A 14,547-nucleotide genomic window follows, 5' to 3' on the forward strand; every position below is an offset into this window, starting at 1 on the left:
GTAACATTTAACTGTTACCATTTGTAGATTTTGGCGGGCTCATCGCTCGTTCGTGACGTCAAAGCCCTAAAAGTTACTCTTGGAAACGAAGGAAGTTGCCCTTGACAACATGGTAACTTTAACGCTGAAGCTTTGTCACCAAACTTCCCTAGTGTCATAGTCAACTGAGAATCGTAGTACCTCACGTGCGAGCCGTCCGCAGACATCTACCGCGTGAGAAAAGCGAGGTTTCAAAAAGAAATTGGAACCCAGTCCACAACGACCGCTGGTTTTCCTTATTGTCACGCAATAGTCGGACTAGTCGTGATGATGTTTACCCAAAGTTGAGTTTATCCGGCATTCTGCTCCTCGATTCCTTGTTCTATCAGTAGGTTAATATTGATCAAACCGTGGCCGCCAAAACGGCAGAAGAAACTCGTTGGTGAGACAGTCCTAAAGTTAAGAGATTTGCGGCAATGCTCTGCGTTTTTTTTTAAATTTGACCACCGATAGGCCATAGAGTAGGCCACAGGGTAGGCCATGGCCTACCCCACGTTTTGTCTACACCCACCATGAGTCAAATATTCCTGAATAAAATGTTCCCACGGTTTGACCTCTGAAGGTTGTACGTTTTGTTTTCCCATTTCAGTCCACGTGATGTTTCTCCCAGGGCGCGATCCATTTGGGCAAAAATCCCGAAATTGTCGGTCTAGAATCAAATGGAACAGTTTTTTCGGAACGTTCAGTTCAAGAATTTTGGTCAAACTCTCGAGGTTTTCCATTGTTCCGAAATATCGGAAATTCCGGAAATTTCCTGGGGCGCGATCCATTTGGGAAAAAAATTGGAATTTCCGGTTCAGAATCAAATGAAACAGTAATTTTCGGATCGTTCATTTTGTGCAAACTCTCGCAGTTGACCATTTTTTCCGAAATGTAGGAATTACCGGGAATTTTCTGTTCCATTTGAAGGCTGCAAATTTCGGAAATTCGAACCGGAATTTTTTCCCAAATGGATCACGCTCAATGAAACAGTTTCTTTCAAATGTCGTCTATCTTATGCACGTGCATATGTATGCATAACTTATGAAAAAAAAAACAACAAAACAAAAGGAAAATTCCCTTGGAAACATCACGAGGTCTGAAATGAGAAAACAAAACCCACCATCAACGCATTAGCAGCCAAGCGAGCGACCTCAGGCGATAGTTTGTTCACTACCCCGCGAGCAGAGGCCCTTCGATCTTCCTAGACAAGCCGGAAAGAGGAAGGGACTCGACTTTCCCTGATTTGCTCCTCATCCAAAGTTTACAATTTCTGCGCATGATCAATCGCCATGCGTCATCAACTTTTTTGAAATTTATATCTTGACAAACTGTGAGCCAGCGAGCCTTGCGAGTCTAGCTTTTAAGTCTAAGCACCCATTTCAAATAGCGCTGACAATTTTCATTTTCTGCGGAATCTCGACTTCAAGCACCAACGGCCAAACTGCGTTTTGGCTTCCATCAATCAAACGAAATCAATTTATGCATGACATAACCTACTGATCAGGATCTTTGGTTCCCACGGTACATTCGTCGTGATACGGTGGCCCACAAGGGCAAAACACAACTTAATATTGAGCTGGATACACAACAATCTTTCGTGATACAAAACAATTTTTCACGGTACCAAGAGAAAATGAGGGGACAGAGAGGGAGGCTCCCGGTCCAGCCCTTGGGATATGTAATGTCCACGAAAGTTATTTTTAGACGAGTGGAAGTCTTCCGAGACGTCCGCATGCAGGTCAACCTCGGTCTGATGTTTGAAAGAACAGCAAAGATTTCATGTAATGGCGGACGAAGTGGACTTGACGTTTGTGCATGCGGACGTCTCGGAAGACAGACTTCCGCTAGAACAAAGACTTTCGCTCGTCTAAAAATAACTTTCGTGGACATGACATATTCCGGCCAACGCCCTGAGCCTCCCTCTCTGTCCCCTCATTTTCTCTTGACGGTACACAACAATCTTTCACGATACAGAACAATTTTTCACAGTACACAACAATCTTTCGCGACACAAAACAATTTTTCTCGGTACACAACAATCTTTCGCGATACAAAACAATTTTTTACGGAACACAACAATCTTTCGCGATACAAAACAATTTTTCGCAGAACAAAACAATCTTTTTTGATACAAAATAGTTACGTAGAACATAACAGCGTTTCTAGATGCAAAACAAAAATTTGGAAGACTGGTAACAAACACGGGCAACTTCATATCGCGTGATCATACAACAACGTGCTGGTAAGTACCTCGTGTAAGATTACGTTATTGTCCCGACTTAACGAGTGTTAGAATGTGTAAGACCACATATATGTAAGATGTGTAAGACTACGTATGTTGTCCTTACTATGTTTAACAATATTGTTCCAGTAAATCTACTGGAATACCGTAACATCTGTAGTCCCGTAATTTTGTAATCCTGTAATTTTGGTAACCCCGTAACTTCTGTAACCCTCCAATGGTTTTTCATTCGGCTGTTAAATACAGGTGCATTTGTACACCCTCACAAAAAAAAAGTGGTCTTTTCCGACACTTCACAGCTAAAATACAGTTTTTCTCGTGTCATTGGTGGTGTCTTAAGGGAGAAGATAAATGTGCATGAACCTTGAATATCCCCTATTTCAATCCTCTACCTGTCATGATTGAATTGTAACCGACAGAGAACTTTGGGAAAATGCTCAGTCGTTAGAGCGGCGGTGATCTAACTCGTAGGTAGTGGGTTCAATTTCCACCCTGGTCACATGATTTTCATGGGTAGAAAACAGCACTTCACATTACCCTCCAATAGTTAAAGAACAAGTCGGAAATGGGCTTATGCAACGAACATGGTAATTAACCATGTGTTTGTCAACTCAGTTACATCTTCACGGTTGGTTGAGAATACTACTTGGTTTGCTAACCACCCAGAACACCGCATATATTGTTGACTTTTTTCTCGCATTCTTTCTCCGACCTCGTTCCTTTAGTTTACCAAAGAAGATCGGATAGAATTCTTTTAAATTTTCTTTTTTTCGCATGATCATCGTGGGTAGCTTGCTCTCGTTAGCAGAGGTAGCCCAAGTTCGATATATGTACTAAGCAAGAGTAGAAATATAAGGATTTGTGTGGGGAAAAAGGTTTTTCTCAAAACTCCAAAAAGATATCTACGATTTAAAATATAAAAAAAAACAGCTTACCTTGCTTCAGTCTTATGTTTCTTTGTCTCTGGTTCAGTTTCTGGGTCGATTAAGAGCGATTTAAGTGGTTTTTGGTTCCTCTTCTTTTCCTTCTTTTTATACTTTCTTTGGGCAAATAACGATATCACCACGAAACGCTGTCTCCTCCTTTCACAATATCCTAAATGCCTCCGACCCCAAAATTTCTTTCACTATTTGAACTTGAAAACAATGGTCAAATTGCCTTTCTAGACATCTTGGTTTCGAGAAGAAATGATGTTGTGGCTATTGATGTTTAGTATAAATACACAGAAATACACAGGTGATTATACAAAATCGCGCGCTCTCATTGGCTCGCTATCTCGGATTATCAGCCGATAATCACCTCGACGGACAAAATGGCTGCCAGTAGTCGTTTTGCCGCTGTAAGTGAAGATGATTTCGCGTTGAAATGTTTTTTTTTCTTTTTTGAAATAATCACCTGTGTATTTAAACTAAAACAATTTTTTTCGCCTCAGGCTCGGTGATTATCGGTGAATATTCACCGATAATCACTTCGCTTTCGGCGAATAATTGTTAAGTATCGGAAGCCAGCACACACAGATCGACACTAGGATTTCTCTTCTCATCATGATATCAAACACAAAATCAGTACGGCCTCGACCCTTCTGTTCCGGGCATCCAATGAAGGAAAAACACGTGAAACCAATCACGTTAGGGCCACGTTAGAAGCTAACGTCCACCCTTAGTCTGTTATTTCTACCATCCTCAATAAGAAGCCACCCCCACCTACTGTCCCTCCACCAGAAGATCTGGTTTCTATGTTTTTCAAATGGGTCGAACCATCGGATACGTATCAGGGTTATGCATGCCTCCCTTATATCAGTGGCCTAACCGAACCTCTTACGAGATTACTCCGTAACAATGAAATTCGCGGCGTCAACAAACCGTTCAAAATTCTTCAGCAAGAATTCCCGTCCCCAAAGTACCGACAACCTTCATATCTCCAATGTGATCTCCAATGTGATCTCCAATGTGATCTCCAATGTGATGTTGTTTATAAAATCCCGTGTAAGGACTGTCCTTGGAACCGTGACATAGGAGAAACCGGAAGATGCTTCCAAACCCGTAAAAAGGAACATCAACGAAACTTGAAGAACTACACAAAGGGCTCAAATGTTGCTAACCATGCGTGGCTAAACAATGACTCCATTGACCTTGATAATGCTTGCGTTATTGACAAAGGCAATTACCGCGCGTTCGAAAAACACTAGAATCTTGGCACACAGCTAAAACCGTTGACGCGGATAATAACTCAAAACCGTTGCCTAAGCATTACTCTATTTTACTGTAATTAGACCTCATTTACATTTTTATCTCCTAGCTTTTTTTACACTTTTTTTTGTATTCTATTTTTAAATGTTTTTGCACTCCCTTACGTATATATTTCCATCCGCGCCTAACTTTTTTCATTCGTCAAAGGCTATAGACTGAAGGCCAATAGTTTATGATTTTAACCTTTTTTAACCAGAGAACGTTTTTTACTTCAAGATGTATTATCCTGTGGTTACTGTAACAGCTCGATTTTTACAAAATCTAATGTTGTGGACTAAGCGAGCGAGCTTCGACTTCCGCGGTTGTTTTGGCCAATGAATACACGAAGATTTATTCGGCATTCGTAGGATTCGAGTACCAGTCTCCATTGAACGTTCCGTTCGCTTATCCCCCACAACGCACAAGCTCGGCCAAAATTCGGGGGATCATCGGGTATTCTCGTCGCAAGCCGATTGATTTTTAACCTCACGTTTCATCGGAACGTTTTCTATAACTGCGCTAACTGCGTATTCATAAAAATAGATGGCAGCCGAAAGAATCAAAATCGAATGAAATGATACTTTTTGGCTTTCTTTTCTATTTAAGACTAATTAACTATTTTTTTCTCTCGTTTAAAGGTTTCAAGAAACGGAACGAAACAAAAAGACCGTGCAAATATCAATCAAACTATTTTATTTTTTCGGATCTAACCTTCAAGCAGATGATTTTTCGTAGCAGTCTTTGCCTGATTTATTATTCGCGCCAAGTCAGAATCTGAGGAGCAAATCAGTTGCAAGTTTATATTTCTTCAATAGAACAACTATCAACCAGACAGAAAACAATAAGTTAGCCCATTGTCCACTGTCAATCACGAAACCGATTCAAATGGAAATTCACTGGCGTAAAAACCAAATATCATAAATTATTCTTTCCCAACAGGTACATACCAGAAAGGGCTTGAAGGCGCTATGGAGATGCACTTTCTTGTAGCGAGTTATCAGTCACAATTCGACGCGATATAAATTCATGAAAGTTAAGATCGCTTATTTCAATTTAAACGCATCTTGTGCTTCATTTGAATTGGTTGATCTTGAATTTTATACAAAGGGATATTTCGTATAAACACTGGCCATCTCTCAAAACGGTTGAAGACGGAGAAAGATCGTGATATAAATTTGGCAATATTTTTACAACTGGCATCAACCGTTGGCTTCATCTTGGTAAATTGTTACGAAAAAGGAAGACCACATTTGACATGAACCTACAACGACAAGGACATACTATGCCAAAATATTGCACCTATGGCTTTGAATCCTCTTTTCTCTCCTATCTTGGATTAGATGAAGACAACAAAGCGAAATGTGATTTGCGCGTTAAAAGATCAACTTAAATATGTGAGATCGTTTCAGGTTAAGTATACCATATGGATCCTAATGAACAAGGGAAAAATGAACCTTATTCGCATCCCAGCTCGAGGCCAAGCGATGCGGCTGGGTTTCACTTCAACTACGGCAGCATTGCAAACGAAACAACGAGCCCAGTAACGATTTCAACGGTTCGGGAGGCACATTATGAAAACAATGGTTTACGATCGCCTTATTATTACTATTATCCATTGGAGGGAGGTCAAGCTCCAAGATTTGGTCTAATACGAGGATATCACCGTCAGATGTACGAACCAGTTTCTCAGAGAAGAACGTGCTGCGAATGTGCCATTGGGGACGCAAAGAGGGGAACGACAGCGGCCAGATGCAATTGGGGTGTGGCTTTCGGCTGTGTACTCTTAATAATCGGTATTATAGCGATTTTAATGGGTTTTATGGTTCCTCAAAAATCCTCTACAAGATACGAGCATTTGAGTCCCGAAGACCGGCGCGAACTCAACCAGATCAACTTATTTATAGATGTTTTTGTGATCTCAGGACTTTCTGTTTTGTCTATTGGAGGCGTGCTCATTTCCGGAGCGTTGCTGATACCATTATTCCGACGAAAAGCCGACAGTAGTTACGACGAACCGACAAGGTACTTCGGTAGTGAGGTGTACGTAAAATCTGAGGATTTATCAATGAATAAGTCGGGAGATGCTTCTATAAATTGGGGTTTTCACAAAGATGTTGTGCCCGCAGATTTTGCACTGCGTAAAATTCAACCTGAAAGAGAGAAGAGCGAGCCAGTTGATTTGACAACAACATTGAAATGGCTCTAGAGGATTCCGGCAAAACAGATAATAATGCTATACATATTAGAAAGAAATTACAAAGAAATAAGTGGCCGTCTAAACGAGCCCGTGGGCTACTGTCTACGAATCTACTCAATTGCATCACTCCTGCTACACCTCGGGAACTATAGCAGATGATGAGAAATTTGCAATGAGCTTTAACGTCTCGGTGTTTGGGAAAATAGTTAGTCAAATAGTTTTTAAATCTTTTGTTGCAATTACATGAGACAAATATGACGTCTCTCGGAAATTAAGAATATATTGCGTGACTTAATGTTTTGTCACGCAATCATTAGCAAAAAGCAGGTACTGAATGATATGTCTATTTGGGGTACATGAACATGTACTTTGCATTAAGAAAAAAAAAAGCAAGGCTGATTCGACATTATATATAAGCCTTTCTTCATCAGGGTCCGGTTGGTTGTTCAAAAGCCGATTAACGCTAATCCCAGATTACAAATTAACCAAGGAGTTTATTTCTCAACTCCCAAATGTTGTTCAACGCTGATATATTCGGCAAAATTTTACATTAGAAGAAGTAAATATTGAAAAACAAAAATAAGCAAAAGAAACTTTCACCAAAAAGTTGAAAACACGGAACAAAAGTTTACGCTAATCCAGGATTAAGTAAATCAGCTTTCGAACAACCGGGCCTAGTACACATCGGGAAATCACGTGATCTTGTCCTTGCCGTCACGTTTGCAGTCTGCGGTTCGAGTTTCAACTTCAAGACACCGTTCTTGCGGTAAGTGATTTACGGCAGCGTTTTATAGCCAGAGATCAATCAGACCTACCGTTTGACCATATCAGTCATGTTGTTACATAGGTTTGCTATCTATTGGGAACAATTTTGCGGATCAAATCATAAGTTTTGAGAGAATTTGACCTGTTTGATTTGAGAGCAGTTGTAGCAATGAAAAATCCCGATGTGCATAACAGGAACGGCTTGCTAAAAGTTCAAAATCGAGCTAACCTCTAATGGCAAACGACTCACTGCAAACCGCGGTTTGCGGTATATCCCGAAAACTTCGGTACTAAAGGTCTCTAATATCCAAGGCGTTCTCCCGTCTGACTTTAAGGCAGCGGTGGTCTGTCTGATCCAGAGGACATGGGTTCTAGTTTTTCTCCGTCCTTGTGCGGGAAAATTCCATAACTGGAGCTAACACTCAGGCCCGGGTTGCTCGAAGCATGGTTAGCGTTAACCAGCGTTAAATACAATGGAAACGTAATAGGTTTCGATACCTCTTAACCAACGGTTAGTGCTAACCAGACTTCGAGCAACCGGCTCCAGATGGATTAAGTGATTACGTTGGAAGAAAGACGGCACTTATCTAATAGATATCTTTAGTATATACCACACAGGTGAATAATGCTCTCCGGGAGCGCTGATTGGATAACTCGGAGGTTATTATCCAAGTACTATTCACCTCCGAGTAGCCGGCGCGCGAGATTTGAAATTTTCCACTGTATTTTACAAAAATAAAGTGTTTTTGGTTCGTTTTTTATTCAACCTGTGTGGTACATACTAAAACAATAATTTATTCGCTCACCTCAGTTTCGGTGAAAGTGGTGGATCTTTTCACTGGTAGGCGGGGTGCACAAGTGGGGACATTGGAATGGAAATATTTCCCGAGGTAGGGGGTGGGGGGGGGGGCAGGAACATAAGCTCACTTTCTCTTGTCCTTTTGTCCAAGTCCCCGCCTTTTTCCGGGCTGGGGGGAGGAGGCGGGGATTTATATTGACTGGTGCAGTAAGGAAAAAATCCCTCCTTGTTCGACTAATCAGAATTGAGTAATTTGGCCCTCTACATTTTAAGACATTTTATTCAACAACTGAGTGTCATAAATGGAACTGGAAATTTGATGGCTGTTCTGCGTTGACGTTGCCGTCAGTAGAGATGGAGAGTCCCGTTAGTTCTGTAGTTTGCGTGCAATGCACAATTTTCAAGCAGATTGTAATTTGAAGAGGTATTTTTCCGATGTTGACTTGAGGATACTCCTAACAGGAATCGAACCAATAACCTTCCGATTGCTCGTTCGGATGCTTCACCGCACCGAGTTAAAGATGACTTTTTGAAACGAGGCCATCAAACAACATTCAGGTGAAAGTTGTTCCGCTTTTCATCTATAGGACTGGAATTGTCGAAATTGTGAATTCTCGCAGTTGTAAATGAAAGAGATGGTGAATGTTGACCACAGTAATTGCAATCGCTTATGGTTTGGGATTTATATACACACATATCACAAAGTCTCGTGGTGGTTTACAGTTCTTTCTCTGGGGTGAGATCGGACGTCAGCTTGTAAAGGCACCTCTGACAACCACTGGCAGTCCAAATTAGGTCTCACCCACCCACCCAACCCACGCATGTATATGAAAGGAGGACAGACCACAACACTCGGAGTCTCACCCCTACCCACGAACAGTGTGTAGTTTCTTTAACGTCCTACTGTATTGGGTTGTGAGACGGGGCCTGCGGTTTATAATCCTTATCCGAAAAGACTTGAAAGTCTAACCATTTGCGGATGTAATTATAAAGGCAGCACTGTCTCCTCAGTTATTTTAAGACCCTGAGTGTTGGTCCAGCCGGAGTCGAACTCATGACTTCCCGCATGGCAGTCCGGTGCTCTACCAACTGAGCCACCGGCGCGCGTAATGATATGGTGTGTTGTTTTTTTTCATGATGACTCGAAGACGTCTCGTCGAAGCTAGATTCAGGTGACAGGAAAATGTCTCGCCTTACTGTTGGGAATAAAATCAGTTTTGGAATGTGAAATCCTCACAAGCGAAGTTCAGATGGTATCTTTAATTTTTAACCCTAACACTGAAAAATTTCATGCATACGTACAGAATTGATCACTCCCCACAGCGTCTTTTCAGGGCCAATGAAATGCAATCAACGGAAAAACTATTAAGAATCCCAAAAGGCCAGAGGCAAACCAGTTAGCTATTTCCATATTCTGGTCTATACTCGTTAGGATTGAAGTTTTTCAAAAAGACCACAAAAACGTGGCCGATCATTTTTGATTTGTTTTGTTCAAACAACTTATAATTAAAAAAGAAAAATGAACATTGGAATTTCAAATACCTTATGGAAAAACTGCCTATATCAATTGAAACAAAAGCTTAATTTTGACATGTCTTTTAGTAGTCTTGAATAATATTTTCTTTGATGGGTGAAAAATTGTTTACACTATCTGAGCAAAGTAATTTATAATGGGTAGTTGTATTTAACTACTGACTTCGGCAGAGAATTAGAATACATTAAAATTTCATAAAAAAAGACATGTCAACGAAGTGCACAAAGAAACCTTAAAAATTAAGCGAATTAGTTTTAGGTGAAAATGTCTAACTTTAAGTTGATCTTTTTGGTCGATCCCAGAAAGGCGACAGGATGAGTTGAGTTAAGGTTCTCCATACGCCATTTGAGTTCTTTTACGTTCTTCGCTTGAGTGTTCGTAAGCTTCCTTTTCCCTTGATTTGACATTCGTTGATACGTTGGTGCAGTGGAAAGCTCATGTGGAGACAAATATCCCCACAAACTGCCCTTGCAAAAACGTCAGTTTATCTTCTCTGGGCCCCATTTTCGTTGTCCTACAGGAAGGTACTGGCCCCCATTTGTTCACTGATGTTAAATCCTTAGAGAGTTTATACCTCAACGGTTGACCAACTTCTGCGGAATACCTCGTGTTGTAGGCTTTGTGTTTGCAGAAATGGCGTAGTGCACATAGCACTCACGTCGCACCAACGTAGACAGTTTTTTCATCCTGGTTGTACCGCTAGATTTCGAATCTGCTGCAAGGGTTGTTCTCTGGTTTTCCTCCCTCTCTAAAATCAACAAAAGGCTCTTTTCACCTGTGAGGGCCTTGTAAGAGAATTCACTAAGCTAAGCCGTGTAATACTTGCTCCTCTTTTAATATATTCAGTCTTTTTTTGCACTTTGTGAAATTCGCTGGTTTTTGCCACGGCTAGTGCGCAAGAAGTCTTACCGTTCATTGACGAGGGTATCTCTTCTCTGGAAACCTTTTCGGATACAAGTTTAAGACTTCCCAGATAAATTTCTTGTTGCCCAAATGGTTGAGGCTTTTCTGGCCGTCAGTGAGTCTGTAACACATATCCAGTGCTTCCTTCATCGTGGTTTCCATCTTGTTTAGCAGTTCCTCTTTAGCGGATGCTCCCTTTCCTCGTTTGCTGGCTACTTTGAAATAAAGGAGTGCCAGCTGTGTCTTAACCATAACTTTCCACATGTGATCTTTCTCTAGCTCTCTCTCACAAATGACATCTGCAGTTAGAAGCAGCTTCTTTGCTTCTTCAAAGTTGCCTTTCCTCATGAGACAAACCCCGTAGTTTTTTAGGGTTAAGATGCTTTCCTTTTGGTCATGTGTTCCCAGCTTTTCCATCACTTTCGTGGCCCTGCTGTAATATCCTAAGGCTTTATCTAACCGGACGCGATCAATCCTCTTACCAAAGAAAATGAAGTCTGCAAAGTCTTTCAAACATTGAGCCGTCATGAAATGATCTCCAAGAAGTTTCGAAAACAAGGAAAGTGCTTTTTGAAATTTAACGGTTGCTTCCTCGTTGTACTTGCGTCGTTTCGCGTTTTTCCCGGCAAATAACATGGCTTTGGCAGTTTCGGGATGGTCAGGAAACTTCTCCTCGCAGATTTCCAGTGCCTTGTCGTACAACTTTTTTGGTTCAAAATCGTGGAGTTTGTTTGACTCTGATAGAAAACGAGCTCGGTTATGAAGGTAGAACACACGAGAAAGCGTCTTGGTCTCGAATTCTTCAGCGTGTGATGCAAAGAGAAGGTGAGCCTCTTCCATGTGATCTTTGTAGTTTGCTTTGTCTCCAAGCCTTCTCATTTCTTGACCAAGCAGACACAAAAGTTCCACACGGTTCACTGGCTGACATTCTGCTTGAAAATACTTGCAGCTCAGTAGCAGTTTTAAGATCTGGATGTAAACCTTCGGCGAGATGCATCTTTCCAAATACGCGAACGTTTGGGGAAGAAAATCGAGAAACTTCTGGCAATGGGTTGCGATCTCTTGGCCCGCAGTGCCATTGGCGTAAACTTGAAGAAAGTGTTCAAAGTTGTGTCTTTCCTCACTAAATGATTCAATGGATGTTTTGCAGGTGTCTTTTCCCCAGTACATCCGTGAATTTTCTTCCAGGCGAGACACAAAGTGAGCAGAAGCCAGTTTTTCGGCATTGTACACAACCTGAGGATTTGTAGTTTCCCCAGTTCTCCTGGCAAACGCACGTACGATGGGATGAAGGTGGTACCTACCAGAGGGTGTCCGTTCAACAAGGGATCTGTTCTTTAAGGAACGGAGGGTCATAATTGCCGTAGTGCCAGGGTCCAAGTAATCTTTCAAAACGGCTTCCCCTGCTTTGCAATCAAATGATCCGGGGAATATGGACACCACTACCAATGCATCTTGTTCAGCTTTCGTAAGAAGTTCAAAGGAAGTTGTCATCGCTTGATGGAATGATTCACCACCGTGACCACCTTCCAGTATTGTCATGGGTTCCTGTTCGAGTTGTTTAATAAGTCTGTCTTCTGGGTAGTCTGACAAAAGTGGACCGACGATTGAGAGTACCAAAGGGATACGACCGCAAAGCTCTACTATGAAATCCGTCTTGGAAAGCTTTTCAGTTTGGTTCTCTTCACGGTTGACACGGAAGAGCAGTTTCTTAGCGTCTTCTTGTGTCAACGGGCTAAGCCTTACCTCAGCTGTTATTAGGTCGGGATGTGAGAATGCCTTTCTAGAAGTAATCATAAATCCCACGTTCTGTTTCGATAGCCCTCGCATTGCACTTAACGTGTCTAAGAACAAACCCCGATCTTCGGATTCCAGGACACCTTCCGCATTGTCAAGGACAAAGGTGACTTGGCTTAGGGTTTGGTTGCTCCAATCCTTGAGCCAGTGATCCAGGTTCTCAGGTAGCTCTCCTGGCATCTTGCCACACGAGTGGATCATTTCAGCGGCAACTTCGTGAAACGCTCTCTTTGTCAGAAGACTGCAAAATAACACAGTTTGCGCATTCTCTGCGTTTTCTAATTCTTGAGCTACCGCTTTGGCCACAGTTGTTTTACCGAATCCCGGTCCCCCCGTAATCAGCACAATGGCAAATGTGCCGCTTTGGAGGTAACGTTTCACTTGATCTATCTCCTGAGAACGACCAAACACAAATAGTTCTTCTTGTGGCAATCTGTCCGGGATCCAGCTTCTAACTTCGTAAATCAATTCATTTTCTCGTTGCTGCAGTCTTTGCCACTGTTCAACATGGTCCTCAACTGATCTACGTTTATGATTATCTATAGGATCATTCTTGAGAAACTGGATTTTTCGTCGGCGTATTTCAACCTCTATCGCCTCCAAAGACAATGATATCTTGTTCCAATTGTCTTCGAATTCACTGCTGGAAATGCCAATGGAAACACTTGGACACAAGTCATGCCTGAAGCATTTGATTCTGGTGATGTTCGCTTGTATGCTTTCGTCGTCCTCTGCAGGCATCTTGTGCCATCCTGTTACAGGCGATGGCAAATGAGAAAATTCTCGAATCAACAAATGTAGCATTGGAATGTCAAACTTGTCGATACCTGTCGGGTCACTAGTACCCGGAAACAACTTTTCCCACTGGTCATCAAAAATGACATGTCTCGATTTTAAACTCTGAAGCTTTGGCAAATTCTTCTGGAGGACGTCCTCTAATGTTTCGGCAGGAAATACGGTGGACAGAAATCGCTTCAGAGCATCTGTTCCTCCCTCGATAAGTAACCGAGCCAACCTAGTGCTATTAGCTTTAGCAGCAGCTGCAGAAGATGACGATGAACATGATGACAAAGATGCCATTTTGACGATCAACTGAAGTGTTTTTCTGCAAGAGATTAACGGTTAATTGCATAAGCTTGTTCAATGAAGAGCATTGCTTTGGTCGTTTATACTGCAATGCTTATTAAAATGTGTCCAGAATTTCTACCATCTGAAGGCGTGGAAAGGTGTGGTTTATATAGAATATTAATGTTAATTATTTGCGTTTAGCTTGTTTGTGACCCTTATGATGCAAATAGGATTAAGTACCTGCACTACTTGCAATATTAATAAGATAATCCGACAAGTTTCCAACCCTCGTCAGGTTTTGATAAACAAATATTGCACCAACTACATTTACCTGCGAGGTCTAACTTAGTTCTCTTAGCTCTGTAGTAGAAACTGATAATGGACGAACATGAAACAAGTTAATAGAAATAGAATTGTCAGAAAATGTGTTGTGTCCCTGACTTACCCTCTTGCCCCTTTCTTATTTTGATATTATGGAGTGGAGCTTTACAGTCAAAATGCAACTTAAGAAACGTAGGGGTGATTCCAGCCAGAAAACTTGTTGAGGCCAAAAACCATGAGCTATTTGTGTGGATCAACAGATAACGTTCTTAGAACAGGAACCTGATGTGCTGCATTTTGACAGGGTTGACTTTTCGGGTGTTATGCTTCAATGAATTTCCATAAGAAATAGCTCTCCCCATATTCTTGCTTCTTTGCTCTCCAATGTATACAACTGAATTCAGCTTCAAATTCAGTGCGGTGGAAGGCCAGAAGAGCACCTCGTGAGTTTAAGACTAATTTTGGTCGGTTAAAAATGCTACACATCTCAGGCGCTAAAACCGGTTTTGAGAAGGGAATACTAATGTCTAACTCAGTATCCTATCAGAAATTTTAACGCCGTGCGCTCCGTGAGAAAAGCAGGAAGAAAATATAATACCAAAAATGTACAATTTCAAACATACCTCACTTTGATTTCATGATAATATTACCAGCTCCTTTTGCAGTCATCAC

At 41.5% G+C, this 14,547-nt stretch overlaps 2 protein-coding genes and 1 long non-coding RNA gene across 3 annotated transcripts in view; 1 reads left to right on the forward strand and 2 right to left on the reverse strand.

Moving 5' to 3' along the window:
* The window catches only part of LOC138044415 (uncharacterized), a 12,043-nt gene extending 8,566 nt beyond the window's left edge, over positions 1-3,477 (reverse strand). The window contains exon 1 of the long non-coding RNA XR_011131423.1: positions 3,199-3,477. This is a non-coding gene — a long non-coding RNA (uncharacterized lncRNA). The remainder of the gene's footprint in view (positions 1-3,198) is intronic.
* Positions 3,478-5,453: 1,976 nt separating this feature from the next.
* On the forward strand, positions 5,454-7,011 carry LOC138045275 (uncharacterized). The gene has a single exon (XM_068891713.1). The coding sequence runs from the start codon at positions 5,915-5,917 to the stop codon at positions 6,695-6,697; it is 783 nt and encodes a 260-aa protein (XP_068747814.1). The 5' UTR covers positions 5,454-5,914; the 3' UTR covers positions 6,698-7,011.
* LOC138045274 (uncharacterized) lies at positions 5,478-14,307 on the reverse strand. Its single transcript, XM_068891712.1, has one exon. It carries the CDS (start codon positions 13,564-13,566, stop codon positions 10,699-10,701), a length of 2,868 nt encoding a protein of 955 aa, XP_068747813.1. The 5' UTR covers positions 13,567-14,307; the 3' UTR covers positions 5,478-10,698.
* Positions 14,308-14,547: the final 240 nt, after the last annotated feature.

Source organism: Montipora capricornis, chromosome 4 (genome assembly GCF_036669925.1).
Source record: "Montipora capricornis isolate CH-2021 chromosome 4, ASM3666992v2, whole genome shotgun sequence".
Classification (NCBI taxonomy): domain Eukaryota; kingdom Metazoa; phylum Cnidaria; class Anthozoa; order Scleractinia; family Acroporidae; genus Montipora; species Montipora capricornis.